We start from the raw sequence: 18,781 nt of genomic DNA, 5'->3' as shown, positions 1-18,781 counted from the left end.
AGCGTTATAGGTCAGTTATAGCTCAGTAAAGTTGGGGAAAACAATAGGCAGTACACCATCCCTAAAACAAAAGGTGCAGATAATTTGATTTTTTCATTTAAATACTCTGTGTAAAAACAAATTCAGAAATTGCAAAATACTCCACTGAGTGGATGTAGCTGGTCCTTAAACCTTTACTACTTAAATCATTTCCATTTTCCCATTGTTACAAAGGAATGTGGCATATCATGGGGCATATGGGTGGCTCCAGCGGTTAAGCACCCGACTTGATTTCGGCTCAGGTCCAAGTCTCAGGGTCACAAGATTGAGCCCCACTTCAGGCTCTGTACGGGGCGTGGATCCCGCCTAACATCCTTTCTCTCTCTCTCTCTCTCTCTCTCTCTCTCTCTCCCTCTCCCCCCCCTCCCCCTCTCCCTCCCTCCCTCCCTCCCCCCCCACCCTTTGTCACTAACACAAAAGAAGTTTGGTTTTCTTAATTTATTCCATCTCAAAGACGCAAGTAAAGCCTGTAACACAAGACTGTTCCCGCAAGCTTCCAGATCAGCCCTTCATTCTGCCCAAATCTCTTGTGCCAGGCCCTGCTCAGCACTGGCCACAAAGAGGCGGATTTGGGTTCCTCTGGGGGAGGCAGGACGGCCGGTAAACCAGTGCACATGCGTACTTAGGTGACGGGGGGGGGGGGGTGCAGTGAGGGGGGAGTGGGTCGCCGTGAGGAGGAGGCAGGAACAAGAGCAAGAGCGGGGTGTGTGTGCTGGAGCCGACCCTGATTTGATCCTCAACACTAGGGAAAGCCTGGAGGGTCAGAGAAAGGCGGGAACAGTGGAAGGAAGTGCGGGAGCTTTTATTTTTATACATTTTTAAAGGTTTCATTTATTTGAGACAGGGCACAAGCTGGGGGGAGGAGCAGAGGCAGAGGGAGAAGCAGACTCCCCGCTGAGTAAGGAGCCTGACAGGGGCTCAATCCCAGGACCCCAAGATCAAGATCTGAGCTGAAGGCAGACGCTTGACTGAGCAACCCAGGTGCCCCAAAGTGTGGGATCTTTTAGAAACAAGAAGAAACCACACTTTGTAATTTGTATTCAGTTGTCATTAGAGATGCACATGTAAGGTCGTAGGTTTGTGGATTTGATTCCTGTGGTTGGAGACCCTAGTCTGGGGGAGTGTGTGGTTATGTCCCTCAGGCATTTGGGGACGCTCGGCACCCACCGTTTGGGCATAGCTGTGGTTTTCCCAGACACAAGAGCTGTGCATGCAGGAGAACACTCTCCCCCAAGCCCTGACCCAGAGCCTGGGCGTCCCGGGGAGCCACCAACCCATTGAGAAGCACCAGTTCTTTCTTCAGGGGAAATGGCATGTCGTTCCATTGGCTTCTTGTTTTAGGCCGACTCTCAAAAATCCGACCAGAAGCTGACTGTTTCTCCCCCTGTGCACCCCTGCCATGGTGATCCACGCCGCCCTCATGTCTCCTCTGGGTTGTGGCAACCTGCTGCTTCCATGATCCTTCCCCTTCTAGAGTCTGTCCTCACAGCAGCCAAAGTGATCCTTTGTTTTTGATTTTTGCTTTTTGTTTTTTTAAGATTGATTTATTTAGAGCTAGAGCACGAGTGGGAGGGGCAGTGGAAGAGGGAGAGAGGATCCTCTAGGGGACTCCCCACTGAGCATGGTGCCCGACGCAGGGCTTCGTCTCAGGATCCTGGGATCACCAAAGTGATCCTTTATTTTTATTAAAGATTTTTTATTTAGGGGCGCCTGGGTGGCTCAGTCGTTAAGCGTCTGCCTTCGGCTCGGGTCATGATCCCAGGGTCCTGGGATCGAGCCCCATGTCGGGCTCCCTGCTCCGTGGGAAGCCTGCTTGTGTTCCCTCTCTCGCTGTGTCTCTCTCTGTCAAATAAATAAATAAAATCTTAAAAAAAAAGATTTTTTATTTATTCATTTGAGAGAGCACAAGCCAGGGGGAGTGGCAGGCAGAGGGAGAAGCAGACTTCCTGCTGAGCAGGGAGCCCAACGCAGGGCTCCATCCCAGGACGCTGAGATCATGACCTGAGCCAAAGGTAGATGCTTAACTGACTGAGCCACCCAGGCGCCCCTATAAAATGTCTTAAGAGGTATTAATGATTTGACTTTGACCTCATTAAAGACGAGTTAACTCAAATAACCCCTGGTGTTGGTCTAGTTGTAAGCTATTACCTGAGTGAACCTCACTCCTGGAGATTCTGGTTACGTGTGGGATGGGTCCCCAGAATCTTTTTGACAAGCTTGAAGCCGATTCTGAAATGCAGACAGGCTGGAAATTTCAGATGTAGACTATCAGGACAGAAAACACCACAGTAATTCATGCCTCTGGACATCGTATTCCCGGGGCAAATTTTTTTGCCTAAAGAGTAGGTTCTCAGCTCTAGCTCCATGTGCAGAATCACCTGGAGAGCTTTTTAAAAAATACTGTTGTCCGGGGCACCTGGGTGGCTCAGTTGGTTAAGCGTCTGCCTTCGGCTCAGGTCATGATCTCAGGGTCCTGGGATCGAGCCCCACTACCGGCTCCCTGCTCAGTGGGAAGTCTGCTTCTCCCTCTCCCTCTCCTGCTCCCCCTGCTTATGCTTGCTCGCTCTCCCTCTCTCTGTCAAATAAATAAAATCTTAAAAAAGGAAATGTCGTTGCCCAGGCCGGTGACCAGGCATTGCTATTGTCCGGGTCCCCCAGGTGATTCTCACGTGTAGCCTGGGTTGACGATTGCTGCCCTGAAGCATCCCCACACTGGAGGTGAGAGCCCCATTCTCACCAGTGCAGGAAAGAGCCACCATTTCGATGTGCTGTCTGCTCCCACCACCAGCAGAGGGCACACGGAGCAAATGCATTGTTCCCTCCCCTTACTCCCCGGGCCAGAACCACAGATCTTCACTTGACCCCCGAGGGCTCCTGCAGCACGCCAGGAGGGCAGAACCTGGGATCTGTCCAAGCTCACCTGTGCTCAACCCCTGTGGATTCTGGTAGGTGCTGGGGTATCTGCATTTTTATGCTTCCCAGGTAATTCTGAGGCACCCGGACTTTTGAGAATCACTGGGATTTACCCTGCCTGGAAGCCACACAGATGATAAAGCAGTTTCTCAGGAGATGCAGGTAGCCTTTAGATTCAGGCAGTGGATATATCGGCGATTTGCCCACTTTGACGACAATCCCAAAATAATCTAATAGAAGTACCCAAGCCGACTTATGAGGATGTTCACCGAATGTTTCTAATAGCTAAGTGAATGAACAGCAGTGACAAAACTGGAAGTTCATGGATGGAGTTTTTGTAAGTAGGTCATGTGGGTGAATAAATGTTGGCAGAGCCATACCATGGACTCTTACATGGCCCTTACAAAAAATGATGTTGAGGGGTATCTGGGTGGCTCAGTCAGTTGAGCATCCGACTCTTGGTTTCGGCTCAGGTCATGGGATTGAGCCCCGTGTTGGACTCCGTGCTCAGCGAGGGATCTATTTGAGTTTCTCTCTCCCTCTGCCCCTCCCCACCATGTGCAGGCTTCTCTCTTTAAAATAAATAAATACATCTTGAAAAGAAAAGAATGAGGTTGGACTATATCTGCTGATGTGGAAAGGTAACCATAGGGTAATGATAAGTGGAAGAAAAAGCAAGTCACAGAACAATATAGTTTTGTGTGGTCTTATTTCTGTGTTTGTACAAACCACGTAGATTCTGATTTGTTCACAGTGGTTACGGTTAGGGTGGGAGGGGTGGACAGGAGGGAGGGAAGACGTGCACATTCAACTTTATAACCTAATACCGTTTTTTAGTTTTCATAATAGAGTATGTTGTCTATCTTAACAAATGAAAAATGCTGTGAAAAACAAGGTCTCTTTCAAGTCAGCTTTCTAGGTGAAGAGAAGTTTCTCCACCACGAATTCCCATTCTGGACTTGGAAGCTGAGCTGACGTTGGGAAACATTCAGTCGTGGAGATCGTTGGTGACATGGTCATGTTTGTCCCTTCTAGAGTGGTTTTCCTGGCTGTCTGCTGAGACCTGTCTGGACTCTGGGCGCCTCCGTGCCCTGGGCTGGGTATAATTTTGCTGCAGGGAATGGGGTGGTCTGCACCATGTCTGTTTCCATACGGTACTTGCTATGGACTGAAGGTTAGTATACCCCCCGCAAAATTCTGGGGGGGACCACATCGGTCTGCTCAGAGGTGGGGCCTTTGAGAAGTGATTAGGGTCCCCATGATGGGATTCGGGCCCTTACAAATAAAGAGGCTTTCTGTATGACCCCAGGAAGGCCATGTGAAGACATCGGAGGAGGAGGTCCTGACCAAGAACCTGACCACGGACTTCCAGCCTCCAGAACTGTGAGAAATGCATGTTTACCATTTAAGCCATCCAGTGTATGGTTGTTGGGGAGGTCATCAAGAGGGCATGACTGCCAGTTGACCCTCGAACTGGCCCCAAGCAATCGGAGGCTCCTCACCCCCTGCCCTGTCCTTGGAATGCAGGTTCCACCTGACTTCTCTGTTTCCGGAAGCTGCCCAAGGACACCTCCTTGACATGGTGATGTGGTGTTGAGACCATCTGCACAGTAGACACTCCTGAACCCAGTGAAGGCCTCCATATAAACTCCTAAGATTCTGGCAGGTGGGTGTGGAGACCTCCTCATCTTGCAGCTGCCCAAGACAAGCCTTGTAAGTTAAGTTTCCTTGTTTATTACCCCGGCCTCCTGCCCGTCTGGGGTGGCCTGCCTCTCTCTCTCCAGTCTCGCCCTGCCCTACTGTGCATGGGGGCCAGTTCCAGTTTGCACCCGGGGAGCCCACCAGGGGGTTGTAAGCCAACAGTGGCATTCTGTTGTAGTCACCTGGGCAGACTGATGTGGTCCCCCAGAGCATGGTGAGGTTGGCACTAGCCAGGGACATTCACGGTGTGCACAGCTGGGAGCTGGTGTCCTCCCTGCCCTGGTTACCAATGATAAGCCTTCTATCATCCAAGGACCATGTTTAATGCACTTCCCAGCGCCCATCCGATGGGCTTTGCTGCTTGTGGGGGTGGGAGGGCAGCCTGGGGTGAACTGCCCAGATGGCCGGGGGTGAGGGCTTTCCTTTTGCTGCTGCTTTGTGACTTCAGGACTTGTGAGTCCCCATGTGGAAAGCACCAGGGTCCCTTTGAGCCCCAGGCAGAGTCCAACTTTTATGGCCTTGTTTTGATCCTGTGGCATTCAACTATAAAATCCTGCCCAGTTAATCAGGGCCCATACCACTTGGCCATGTTTGTACCAATGCTGGTGACAAAACATCCGCTTCACTGATTAACAGTTGAGATAGACCCCGGCACTCATTCGGACTTGTATCCGTTTCGGGAAATAGACTTAGTATCTATGAGTGGGAACTTGACTTTAACAGAAATATATCATTCTTTGGAATCATTCTTTGGACACTGTATGTCCTGCCACATTCTATGTGGGTGAACTGTGACCCATTTGGAGGAGTTCTCTCCGTGCCTTGGGTTCTTCACCTGGGAAGCAGCAATGACCGTAGCACCCACCTAGGGTGTTTGGAGGACTGACTTACTACCTGGAATACACTTAAAGTAGTGCTCGGTCCAGGGGAGTATTTGGTAAGTGCTAGTGAGCGTTACTATTAGCAGCCTTTTTTTTTTTTAAGATTTTATTTATTTATATGAGAGAGAAAGAGAGCACATGACCGGGGGGGGGCGTTCAGAGGGAGAAGCAGACTCCCCGCTGAGCAGGGAGCCTGATGCGGGACTCAATCCCGGGACTCCAGGATCATGACCTGAGCCGAAGGCAGTCGCTTAACCAACTGAGCCACCCAGGCGCCCTGTAGCCTCCTTTTGTAGAGGAGGTTCAGAGAGGTGAAGAGACTTGCTCAAGGCCACCCAGCTAGAAAGCAGCAGAGTTAAGTCATTCCCCTGCAGCATCCTGCCTCCCCAGCACCGAAGGAGAACAGAAAGTAGAAAACAGTGTCTGTTTTGAACAGAGAGTATTTGACCTTGAGGTTTTGGTGCCTTCCACAACCCACTCTAGTAAGTTACGTTAAGAGCTCACATGAACGCCGACCGGTTCAGGTTGACTTTCCAAGGCTACTGGGCAGGCTGGTAGCTAGGCTGGCTGTGAGAAGGGTCCTGGAGTGTTAGACAGTCCCCACCCTCACCTGATCTGAAGCCAACTGCATGTGTCTACACACATGTTTGTTTATACACTAACAGACCATCTCTCATACAGCTGTGTGTTTCAGATCCTGGCTTCCAAGCTGCGTGATTTTCAGCAGTTCCCCCAGCGTCTCTGAGCTTGTTTCCTCATCTTGAAAATAGGCATACGAATACATAGCTCGTAGGTTTGTCCTGAAAATTATAAAGACCCCACAGAATATGCGTGCAGATAGTAGATGCTCAAAAAATGATAACTATCATTACTAGATGTGATGATTATGATTTTTTTTAAAGATTTTATTTATTTGACAGAGAGAGCACAAGCAGGGGGAGTGGCAGGCAGAGGGAGAGGGAGAAGCAGGCTCCCTGCTGAGCAGGGAGCCCGATGCGGGGCATGATCCCAGGACCTGGGATCGTGACCTGAGCCAAAGGCAGATGCTTAACGACTGAGCCACCCAGGCGCCCCACTATATGTGATTATTTTAAAAGCACGTTTAATGGTAAACCTTGCCTTCCAAGAGAATTCTCTTATAGACATGCTGTGTGTCCAAAGTGGAAGAAGCCTGGAAAACCATGGGATCCACGCCTTGCATTTCACAGGGTCGCTGACACAGCTGGGAGAGTTGGTAAGGCGGGAGCCTACGAGCCCTGGTCCAGGTCGGGCCACCAAGTCACCCTGACTATACTAGATTCCTGACTGGTCTCTCGGCCTCCCCATCCTTCCCAGGAGCACTCAGCATGGTGGGTGACCCCCCTGCTCCCAACCTGCGGCACCTGAGCCACAGCGTGGAAATGCCATGCCTCTGAGCAGGGCGGGGGAGGCCCTCTGCGGCCGAGCCCTGCCTGTTTCTTTGGTCCTCTCTCTGATCACACCACAGAATGCCTGCCCTCACCCTGACATCATGCCTCCGGTTAGCTTTGCTCTCAGCCTGGACTGCCTTCCGTCCCTCCTCAGAGTCACTGCAGCAGTTCCCACTCAACCTTGAAGATGGAACTCAGGGACCTAACTTCTACTCCAACTTTGGGACCTGCCCTTTGTGCCTCTACAGCACCCGGGGTCTGCCCGTATTCCGGCCCCTACACTGGCTTGCTGTGACCTCTGCCCTGCCGGAAGATGAGCTGAGTGTAAGGACCACGCTTTGTCCACCCCTGTGCCCCTGTCACATGGTAAGTCCTCGATGAGCTTTGGTGGGGTTAATGGCCTCACGGTGCTTCCCGAGCCCAAGGCAGACTTATGCAGGCAGAGTAATCCCCCAAGGCCTCCCTAAGCGGTATGTAATTGGTGCTTAATATGTACTTGTCAGACAATGACTTAACAAAACTTTCCAACCCCAAAAAGGCCACGTTCATGCTGATGTTTCCATTATAAATTTTTTTTTAATTAAGAATACTGATTAACACAGGAAACAGAGTTAATTCACGGAATTGTGCAAATGGTCATCAGTTACATTGTGACATGTTAATTTCTTTATCATTTATTGGCACTGTCAACAGAATACTGTAAACAAGATCACTTTGAATGTGTAAGTCAGCGGTGCTCCCTAGCTATGGTTCTCTACCAGGAGCTGGTGTGTGTGTGTGTGTGTGTGTGTGTGTGTGTGTGTGTGTGTAGATAGGTATAGATATACAGGTATATTAATGTGCACACTTTTGCATGGTTACTGAGTGTCAGTAAAAGTTATAAAAAAAACACCCATTTATAATAAAAGTGAGGATGTGCTAAGACTTGCTATTACAGGACCTTGTTTTCTGTACAAGTGACAAGACTTGCTAGAGATAGTTACTAAAGTCTATGGCACTGATGGGCGATGGATTCATTCCCAGACCGTCGGCCACAGAAGCACTCCGCGGGCCCCGCCCTAGTCAGCCACCTGTCAGCTGGGCTCCCCGTTTTTACCCACCTCTCCCCCTACAATCGTGAGCCCTGCCGAGAGTCTTTTCCTTCAGATTCTTCCAGCTATACCCCCACCCACAAAAGAGGATGCCTCAGGAACTCATGTGATGCCCTAAGCCAACAAGAGCGTGTTGAAAATGGCTTAAAAAGTTTCACGAGAAGTAACTTCCCTTGGTAAGGGGTGAATAAGTCTGGAAATAACTTTCCAGGTAAAATGATTTCATTTCTCTATGATTGCCCCGTGGGAGGGAATAAAATATTTATAGCCACTCTCTGCACCAAAGAGAGTTGAGTTTCTAGTTGCGCCCTGGCTTGAAAACCTTTTGGACTCCGGGACCTTACCGCATGTTTGCACCCAATGCTAAAGTTCTCCAGAGAAAGCATACTTATGCCAATAAATGAATTACGGTTCAGTTTGCATCTGGTTTGTTTGTTCAATAAGGCCTTAATCTTGGGATACTGCCCGTGGAACCTGGATCCCCAGTGGAAGGTGTGAGACTGTGAACTGATGTGCCTTGAACGTGCTGTCCCCTTTTGTGTGACACTCCTCCTCGCCTTGTCTGCTTGGAGAACTCTTGCTCATTCTACCAAACCCTGCTCAAATGTTACTTTCTCCCCGAAACCTCCTGAGCCTGCCTGGCACTCCCTCTGATTTCCCAACGTTCCCATACATCTGTCACAGCAGTTGCTACTCGGCTTGGATTGCTGGTTGAAGAGTCTGTTGTCCCCGATGAGATGGGAGTCCCTTGACAGCAGGGACCATGTTGTATTCTTAGTGCTTAGCGCTGGGCCTGGGACAGGGGAGGGACTTAGCAAAAGTTCCATGAAGGAATGACAGAATAGAGAGATGAACATACAAACGAGTGGTACCCGGCACAGAGAGGGGGGGCAGACGCCTCCGTTCAGCTGGCAGAGCCAACAGCCTCACACTGACACCGACACAAGTCCTTTTGAAAAGCAACGGTTAGCATGGACCACGAGATGCAGTGTGTGCGAGTCCATGGATCTGTGTCTGTCAAACATGCTACTGCCTTTCCTTTTCTACAAATGTAGGTCGAGGACCACTTGGAAGAGTGGAAGCAGAAAAGAAAAAGAAACCACTACCACCAGTTTGAGGTCTTTGGATGATTAAGTTATTAGAAGAGCAAAGTGCTGAACTGCAAACCCTGGTGTGTCCATCTCCCGAGGCAGCAGAGCAGGCAGGGGGAGGCAGACCGCTTCCCTTGGGGCAGGGGTTACAGCGGGGCCTCCCAAGTCTGCCCACTAAACACCATTCCACTGCTGGGGGACAACCAGAGGCTCTTTGTAGGAGCATCGGAAGTCCAATCGGTTCCAAGAATGTCTCGCCTCCAGAAGAGGCCCCTTGGCCTCCACCACCGTCCAACTAAGCATTTAACTCATCTGCCTGGTAAGTTACATCCTGCTCTCCATCAGGAAAATCTGTAATCTGGAATGGCAAGTACAAGGCAACCACCTTGAACCAAGAGGCAATCTTTTCTGCATGGTGCTCTGGTGCCTTGAGTTCATGGTGCTTCCCTCAAGAAATCTAGTTCAGCAACTGGTTGCCCGTGCTGGAGCAGCTTTGCACAGCTCTGCCATCCAGTGAGGCCTGCTCAGGAGTGGAGCGGAGGACCCCGGGGCAAGGGGTCCACGGGTCAGACCCCTGATGCCCAGGGAGGCAAGGGAGGCAAGAGGAGGTGGCTCTGCTGCCCCAGGCCCTGGGCTTCCGCTCCCGGGCGACTGGCTTGTGCCTCTGTCCTTTTGGCTCCTGTGTGTCCCCGTAGATGCCCAGGCTACAGTCCCCCCCCCCCAGAGGACTGGGATGACATTTAACAGAGGGGACAGAGTTGGTGGAACGAAGGGTGGCGAGTAAGAAGTGCCATCGCTACCACCCAGAGATTCTCCAAGGCCAAGGCCCATCAAGAACAGAATTCACAGTTTAGAGGATCCCCAGATGCACTGAGTGGAGCAGCCCTAATCATCAGGAGGCCACAGGACCCCTTCCCACGCTGCAAGCTCCAGCCTAATGTTCCTACTGTCTTGCCTTTGTGTGATTTGTCTTGTCCTTTGCTGAACTGTGCACGGGACCTGCTCAGAGCTCCAGGGCCGGGTGGGAGGGGGTGACCATGTAGGGAGCCCGCATGGTCAATCACACAGTATGGCACTTGAGAGGGACTGGAACCCAGAAGTCCCAGCCACCATCCTGGGAGCAGCTGTTATTCCCTTCTTGGCTTCCAAAGACACTGCTGGGGTCAAGGTGGGCACATATATGGCCAGGACCCTCATGGCCCTGCTGAAGACGATGTCCAGGGCTCACGCAGGCTTTCTGGGCTTAGACCCACGTGCGTCATTGGCTCTGCAGGGAGGAAAATCAAAACCAGCCCCTCCCGCCTGTCCCCTCCCTCCCAAAGCCACCACAGACACCCCCTCCCCACAAAGAACCCTTCAGTTTATGCACTCGCCTCTGATACTTTAAGTGAAAACATGAATTAGGCAAACTAATCAATTTGACAACAGTTGAGATCAGGGCTTTCTCAGAGCGTAGTGGAAATGGCTTCTTTACTTGAAGTCTGCTAAGATGTCGCTGAAAATATTGAGGAACAGGTGCGCGTGGTGATCCCTGAAGACCAGAGTGGGGCGGAACCGAATGGATCTGTCCCCGCAGCCTCCCAACACCACGCCTGAAAGCAGAGGCGGGGGGTGCGGTCAGCGGCCTGGGCACCAGCGGGGGGCTGCACATCTTCCTTCCGTCCAGCTTCCGTCTGTCCTTCCACCCACCCCACCGGCCGTTCTCTCCCTCCCTCCCTCCCACCTCGAATGCCTGCTCTGCTGCCCCTGAACCAGGCCCGCTGAGACCTGGCTTCCAGAAACTCATGGTGGGGTCAGGAAAGAAAGAAGCAAACGGAAGTGACAGAGTGCGGGCGGCTGGCAGCAGGTGCGAGGGGCACAGCTGTCACCAGGAGCGGTCGGGCCTGCTGATTTTAAAGGGCGTCTTGAGCACTGACCGGCTGGGTGTTCTGGTCAAGGTCTCGTAGCGCCCCTGAAACAGCTTTCTCATTACAGAGGAGACAAGTTACCCCTGCCCCTCGGGAATTCTGAGATGGAGCAGTGAAGGGGCTGAGTCTCTCTTGACCCATCTCAGGCCCTCTGATTGCACGCTTTGACCCCCCTGAGCCTCTCCCGTGGCTTCCCATAGCTCAGGAAGAAGCTAGGACTCTTGAACGGGCTCCACAGGCCCATGTGACATGCGCCTGGCAGCCCCTCCTCACACTCCGTTCCAGACGCTTCTCTGCCTCTGTGGGCTCCATCCCGCCTCAGGTTATTACACACATGCCTCCCTCTGCCCGAATGCCCTTCCTCATCTTCACCTGGCCAGCCCTGGCTCACCCGGCTAGACCTAAGGTAAAATGCCTCTTCCTCAAGGAAGCCTCCCCTGATTTCCTGGTCTCCACACTTCCCCCCTCCCCGCTATTCCATCCTTAGCCTCCTTTCCTTCTTCCTAGGCTGCAGAACTACAACCGATGGTTTATGAAACGCCGTCTCACATGTCCCCTTCCTACTAGACCTTGAGCTCCTTGAAGAAAGGGCCCCAATGGTCTCGTTCCTTCATCATCTCAATTCTCTCCTCTGTTGGTGCAACTCACCGCCTCAGTGAATATCTATACAGTGAATGAATAAGGAAGTCTGCAGGCCACTTCCCCTTCTTTTGAGAAAGAGCACTCAGACTGTTTTCAGCCCCGCAAACCCCCTGCCTCCCTGCACCCCACGGTGCACCCTCCCCAGGTGACCTGGGTCCCTGATGCAGCTCAGCTTCCAGTCCTGTTCACTTACCTTTGTTTCTGGCCATTAAAATGAGTTTATTCCGTACGGTTTCATCAGGAGTGTCGAAGGAGCAAAAGGTGCCTCGTCCTCTCACTCTGCTGATGAACTGGGGGTACCGGGCCTGCAGTGGGGGGAAAAGGCTGCATCACAGCCCATCACCCAGGCAGCAGCTGGGCTGTGAGGAGCTCCTCACGTGCCCCCCAGGGTCTGGCCTTCAGGCCTCTGCACGTCCTGCACGACGGCTGTGGGGTGACGGGCTCTGGCTCTGTACACATCCAGTCCTGAGTCCAGAACCCGCTCTGTGTCTTTCTCCTGATGCACCCTGGGGCCAGTCACAGAAGTGGCCCGTGCCTCAGTTTCCTCTTCCGTAAACCCAAGGATGTAAATGCTCTTGCCCCCCACAGGCTGTGGTGGGAATTTAGAGACACAAGATTTCTATGTCAGGCCCAGGGCTTGGCACTTGGCAGGTGCTCAGGGGATGTTAGCCATCTCTGTCAGCGCTTCTTCTAGAAAACCTGTGAATCTGAGGAGAGGACGCTCATCCTCACTCTAGGCTCTGTGACTAGGTACTGGGTTGAACAGTGCTCCCCTCCCCAAATTCACGTCCACCTGGAACCTGTGAATGTGATCTTACTTTGGAGTAGAGTCTTTGCCAATGCAATTAGTTAGGTTAAGGGGAGGTCACACTGGATTAGGGTGGCCCTAACTCCAAGGATTGGCGTCCTTACAGGAGGGAGATCTGGACAGAGACGTGGGCACATGGGAACAATGGGGGCAGAGGCCAGAATGCGTACCCACAAGCCAGAGGACACCCAGGACTGCTGGCTGCCACCAGAAGCCGGGAGAGGTGTGGGTTGGAATCTCCCTCCACGCCTCCAGAAAGAATCCCTACATATGCTGCTGTCTCGATTTCAGACTTCTGGTCTCCAGAATAGTAGGAGAACCAATTCTTGTTTTAAACCACCCAGCTTGTGGCCATTTGTTCCAGCAGCCCGAGGAAGCTACTGCAGTCAGTCGGCATAGAAGATCTTTGTTCTTACCCACTGTTGTTCATGCAAAGGAAGGACCATCGACAGGGCTTGCGTGACCCCAAATAATCTCAGGGCAGGGGTGCCTGGTGGCTCTGTCAGTTAAGCATCCGACTCTTGATCTGAGCTCAGATCATGATCTCAGGGTCGTGGGATCAATTCTCCCTCTGCCCCTCTCCCTGCACTCTCTCAAATAAATAAATCTTAAAAAAACATAATCTCAGGGCATTGGGGGCAGAGCCAAGGGGCAAGTGTTATCTCACTGGTGGGAAGTGGAGATAAAGCCACATTCTGGTGGTAATAACTGGGCCCATATGTGTGCCAGGCACTTACATGCATGGTCTTGAATCCTCACTCCGCCAGCAGAGGAGACCATACTGTCTCCACAGGTGGGGAAACTGAGGCTTGGAAGTCACTGCAGCACTTCCTCTGTTCTTTCGGGCACCAGCTGACTGGCTGGAGGGTCTCATTTTACCCCTTCAGCGTCTGGGCCACCCGGGCATCCCCCAGAACATGGACTTTGAAGTCCACCAGAATCAGGTTCCAGTTGGTAGATTGGGTGCCATATGGAAGCTGTGTCACTTTGAACAAGCTAATGACCCCTCCATGCCTCAGTTCCCTCATCTGTAAAACTGGGATAGTAATGGTGGCTACACTCATGTATCCCTGCTGGACTTCACCCCACGGGCGACTGAGAGCCCCTGTTCTAGGCCGGGCATGCAGCAGGCGCTCAATAAACAGAGGCTGTTACCACTACTGACCGACCCCCCCCCTTCCCCACCACCCCTGCCATCGCCATTGGTGGTTCTGCTCAGGCCACGGGTGGCTCGACCCTCCAGCTCCGGGCAGAAGGGCTCTTTGTGACCATCAGCTGGGGGGGTCAGCTGACCTCCAGCCTCTGCCTGCTGGGTATTCTCCCGCCAGCCTGCCCCGTCTGGGCAAGTCCCGGGTTGGGTGAAGGGAGGGTGTCGGGCAGGGAGCACCACATGACAAAGACATGTGGTGATAACAGAGCTGTGCTGTCCCACGCGGCAGCCACGCGTGGCCTGAGATGTGGCAAGTGCCAGTGGAGCCGTGCTGTCCGTGTAAGGTCCGGGCTGGGTTTCCAAGTCTTAGTGAAGAATACGAAATCCCGCAGTGACTATTTTCTGTATTGACGGCAGGCTGAAATCATCGTATGGATGTAATGAGTTACGTAAAATACATTATCACTAACTTTGCCTCCTTCCTTTTTACTGTTGGTCTGCTATTAGAACGTTTAAAGTTGCTTCTGGGGCTTGTCCCGTTGGACAGCGCTGCTGGGAGTGGTTATGTGTCAGAGGACAGTAGCAAAAAGGGCCGAGGTGACACGTTGGGGGAATGTGAGTGGGGCACGTGCGAGGCTTCTCAGAGGACAGATGCCTGAACTTAAGAGAGCCAGGGGCTGGGAGTGGGGGAGGGACAGGCCCTACAGAAGCGGCATGGGAGAGCAGGTACAATACCATGCTGGCGGGTGGATGGTGGGGATGGTGGAGAGCCACAGGTGGGGGTCTGGGAGGGGTACCTGGAGGTCCAGCAGCCCCGTCAGCAGGGCCTTCCCGGCGTGTGCTGCGTTGTTCAGCAGGTCCTCCCGCTTGATGATGTTGATGACCTCAGCCAGCAGCAGGTTCTTGGACGGGTCCCCCAGCCAGGTGTTAAAGATCCGGTACGGCTGGAATGAGGCACAGGGTGTCGCCAAGGGTTCACACACAGGCACACCCTGGAGGGGCCCGCTTCCCTCAGACACATTTGTCCCTCCTTAGGGGGAGAGAAACTAGCCCAGCGAGCATCTACCAAGGCCAGGGAGGGTAACATACATCATCTCACTGAATTTTTTTTTTTTTTTTAAAGATTTTATTTATTTATTTGAGAGAAAGAATGAGAGAGAGAGAGCACATGAGAGGGGAGAGGGTCAGAGGGAGAAGCAGACTCCCTGCCGAGCAGGGAGCCCGATGCGGGACTCGATCCCGGGACTCCAGGACCATGACCTGAGCCGAAGGCAGTGGCTTAACCAACTGAGCCACCCAGGCGCCCTCACTGAATTCTTTCCGAAACAACAACCCTCTAGCTAGGTGCTACTGTTAGGGAGACCAAGTCGGCCCATGCCCTGGATAATCCGTCAGTCCTGGGGCAACCACGACAGTTGGTCCTCAACTACTATAATCCTCATTTTATACAAGAGGAGCCAAGGTTCTGAGAGGTTAGGTGATTTGACCTGGAACATAGAGGTGGCAGAGTCGAGTGGACTGATGGTATTCTGACTCACAATGACCACAGATTTATTCCTCCATGAATTATTCAGGTATCAGTGCAGCCAACTAAAACACACTTCCCAGCGTCCCTTGCAGACAGGAATGGACATGTGGACCAGATCTTAGTCAAAATACTAGAAACATAAATGTGGGATTTCTGGGAAGGCTGATTTATAAAGACAAGAAGGGGGCCACTTTGTCCTTCCCTCCTTTTTCCTTCCTACTGCCTAGAATTGATATGTGATGGCTGGAGCTCCAGCAGTGATTTTTGGATCATGAGGCAATCTTGAGGGTGGAAAGCACATACAGGAATGGTGGAAGAAAAGATCCCGGGCCCCTGATAACGCTGTGTGTGTATGTGTGTATGAGAACCGCTCTGTATATCTGGCAGTACAGTGTAGTGGTTTAGAGCATGGGCTCCTCATTTGAATCCTGGCTTTGTCACTTAACAGGCTGTGTGACCTTGGACAACTCACTTAAAACCCCTCCATGCCTGATTCTTCATTGGTAAAATGAGAGAGAAAAATAACACCTACTTCGTTAGATTGTTGTAAGGATTAAAAGGACATGAGAAGTACTTAGAACTGGGCCAGGCACAAAGCAGATGCTCAGTTCACGGCAGCAGCTCTTAACAACATTATCGTATGGGCACACGGAAATCAGGAGCCTGACAGTAGGCTGCGAGGAAGTTGCCCTGCACAGAGCTGGGTGATCATAACCACTGGCTCATTACATTGGTAAGAAGTGGGTGTCCAGGGGCCCTATGTGACCTGGTGGGGGTCCACTCAGCTCTGGGTTTGGAGAAAGGAGTGGTGGTGAGCCAGGAGAGGGCAGGTGGCTACTTACAGCATTGGGCCTGAACTCCTCCTTGTGGAAGAAGCCCCCGGTCATCATCTTCTTGCTGAAGGTCATCACGTCCGCGGGGTCAGCCAAGCCCCAGTGCTCATGGGCCCAGAACTTGCCGGTGCAGCCCCCTCCTGTCTGGACCTCATCCACCAAGAAGGCACAGCCATGCTGGCCGAGAAGGGAGAGAAGGGGCAAATCAACACCCACCACTGTCGACCAGCATCCAGCCAGAGACACACTGCCTTCTGGTCTGTGAATCAGGCCCCTGCTCCTGGGCCTTGCACAGCAGCTCCGTTGGAGCTGGACCTGAACCTGTCCTCAGACTGCTGAGCTGGAACAGGACCATAACATCAAGTATGCCCTGAACCCATGCACAGCGACGTTGCATTTGGCTTCAGGCCCCGAGCGAGTAAGCGGACTCCCTCTGAGGGCCGGCAGTCCCAGCAGAGAGGCCCAGACCTGCCTCCCAGGCTCCAGCTGTCCTGTCTGCCAGTTCAACTCACCACCCCGACTGCTAGTTACTGGGTATTTGTGTTTAGAGCAGCTCCTGTCTCACTGGTTGGATGTGCCAGTTGCACGTGCAAGAGATATTAAAATAAACATGTGATATTAGCCTAGAGTCTGCTCATTTTGCATCTGTTGATTGTGGACCACACTGGGCTGAAAGATGAGGTGGGGTCTGTAGAGAGTAAAGGAGGTGGCTGAGGCCTTCCCAGGTGTCCCTGGATTGGGAAAGTCCCTAACACGGCAGGGTGGAGGCTGGTTCTGCAGTGAGATTTGAGGGAGAAACTCCTGACCTTGTCCCTGCCTTCAAAGCCTCTATCAGTGAGGCCGCCGGGCAGCCTCTGACCATCTGGACGTGCGCGAGGACCCCAGAGCTAACCCTTTCCTCCAGAAAACCAGCTGAAGAGGGTCCATGGCCCCGACCAGCCCTGGCCCCATGCACTGACCTTCCTGGAGATGTCTCTCAGCTTCCGGAAGAAGTCGTCGGACGCATGGTTGTCTCCACCCTCAGACTGGATGGGCTCCACGATGATCCCGGCCACCGTCTTCTTCTTTTTCCGATATTTCACAATCAGATCCTCCACCTGCATTCCCGGGGGCAAGTAACAGTGGTTGGAGGAAGCCCTAGTAGGGCAGCGTCCACAGATGGGCAGGTGGTCCCCACCCCCCACACCGCCGAAGTGATGCCAGAACATGTGTTCCTGTGCACTTCTGGTGAAGACTGTGGCATCTGTTCGGAGCTGCTTGTGTGGGTGGGAATGTGTCCTACTTGGGCCTGGTGCTAGCACCTGCGGGGGAGAAACTAAGGACTTGGGCCACAGAGGGACTGAATGAGACCACCCAGCATAGGGTCCGGCGTATGGGAAGCAGTTGCTGCCGCCACCCCAAGTACATACTATCACTACTGTATCGTTAGTGTGATATTGTTACTGGTAGAAGAGTCCTTTCTGTGCAGAATCTCAGATGTATATTTGTTTAAAAAAACGCTGATTTCTAGAAAAACTTCCATTACATGTGTAGCTAAATATTTCCCATTACATATGTAGCTAAATATTTTTATTGGACGGGACTGTACTGGACTCCATTCTCATCTCTCTTCTTTGCCACTAAGTACCCAGCACCTAGCACCTTGTTCACAGGCAGTCCGTGTTAATTACTAACTGATCAAAAAGGATGACGTGTCTAAGAGGCAAACCAGCCTCAAACCAGCCTCATTTGAGCTCAGATTCCAAGCCTGAAGAAGTTTCCGGTGTCTCTTTCCCAGCAAAGACTCCTTCCAGAGTCTAACATGGAAGCCCAGTATGCAGAACAGATCGAAGGAGGGCTGCTGGGTGCGGCGGACGCACCGCAACAGGGCCTGCTCGTCCTCAGTCCCTCCCCTGCCCCCACTGCAACCCCAGAGCAGCCCTAGGACTTGGGAGAAGGCTGAAAAGCGGTGCACGACAGGGTCCTAGGTGTCCGCTTTTTCTATGGGCTGCCCCATATTCTCATAAAGTCCCTCTTGTTCTGGAGTCAGCGAAGCTTGCCCCCAAAGAAACTTAAACGATACAGAAATCAGAACCAGAAATGGGGTGATGGATGCCAGGAGGCAGAATCAAGGTGTCCCGTTACTTTTCCTGGTGCGGAACATGTGGGACACGACGCCTCTCTGTCCCTACGTCCCTCCCAGGGCCCACCATGCAGGTCCCAGACAGACTCTGCTCCTCTCCCCCCGGGGTGAGGACACGGAGCAGCGTTACCTCTTCCAGACAGCGGGCTTCTTCCTGCTGGTTCTCTTTCACAAACTCTTCCAGCGGGTATTTTAGCCGTGGGAATGGTGCAATGGGCCAGTCGAAGGAAGGGATGTCGATCTTGTGGATAGCTTTGGAGTGCGTGGTCGCTAAGCATCCTAGGTCAGCAAAACAGAAGGCGACTGGGCTTGGGGAAGTAGGAGGAACAGTCTTTGAAAAGGAGATCACAGGCAATTCAGGCCATGTCTCCCAATGCCCAGGGAGGCCTGTTGCCTGGAGTCCCTGTGACACCCTGATGCTGAAGCAGAACCTGTGTGTGTGCGTGCGCACACTCTGCTTTCTGGTTCATCACAGACTGAGCAGACTTCAAAGGCACAGAGCCAGGGTTTGAATGCTGGCTGTGCCACTGGTTGCCCTTGGCATGTTCCTTCCTTGCTGAGCCTCGACTTCCACGTCTGCAAAGTGGGAATAACAACCCCCCCCGCCGACCTGCAGAGGACGGTGTGGAGTCAGTGAGACACTACATGTGAAAACGGCCAAGGTGG

The 18,781-nt window shown here is 52.4% G+C and overlaps 1 protein-coding gene across 2 annotated transcripts in view; it reads right to left on the bottom strand.

The window, feature by feature from the left end:
- Positions 1-10,504: 10,504 nt before the first annotated feature.
- The window catches only part of ABAT (4-aminobutyrate aminotransferase), an 80,125-nt gene continuing 71,848 nt past the window's right edge, over positions 10,505-18,781 (bottom strand). Inside the window, exons 11-16 of one of the 2 annotated variants that reach the window (XM_028117633.2) lie at positions 18,246-18,394; positions 16,953-17,090; positions 16,003-16,170; positions 14,430-14,576; positions 11,868-11,979; positions 10,505-10,717 (exon numbers count right to left, since the gene is read on the bottom strand). In XM_028117633.2, the coding sequence (XP_027973434.1) occupies positions 10,596-10,717; positions 11,868-11,979; positions 14,430-14,576; positions 16,003-16,170; positions 16,953-17,090; positions 18,246-18,394 (836 nt within the window). In that variant the 3' untranslated portion in view covers positions 10,505-10,595. Of the gene's footprint in view, positions 10,718-11,867; positions 11,980-13,734; positions 14,051-14,429; positions 14,577-16,002; positions 16,171-16,952; positions 17,091-18,245; positions 18,395-18,781 lie in introns of those variants that run through there. The other variant, XM_028117631.2, reaches the window with a different exon arrangement.

This window comes from Eumetopias jubatus, unplaced genomic scaffold (assembly GCF_037043125.1).
Source record: "Eumetopias jubatus isolate StellerSeaLion01/CBP00866 unplaced genomic scaffold, mEumJub1_p1.0 scaffold_12, whole genome shotgun sequence".
Taxonomy (NCBI): domain Eukaryota; kingdom Metazoa; phylum Chordata; class Mammalia; order Carnivora; family Otariidae; genus Eumetopias; species Eumetopias jubatus.
This window is presented reverse-complemented; position numbering and strand designations above follow the sequence as displayed.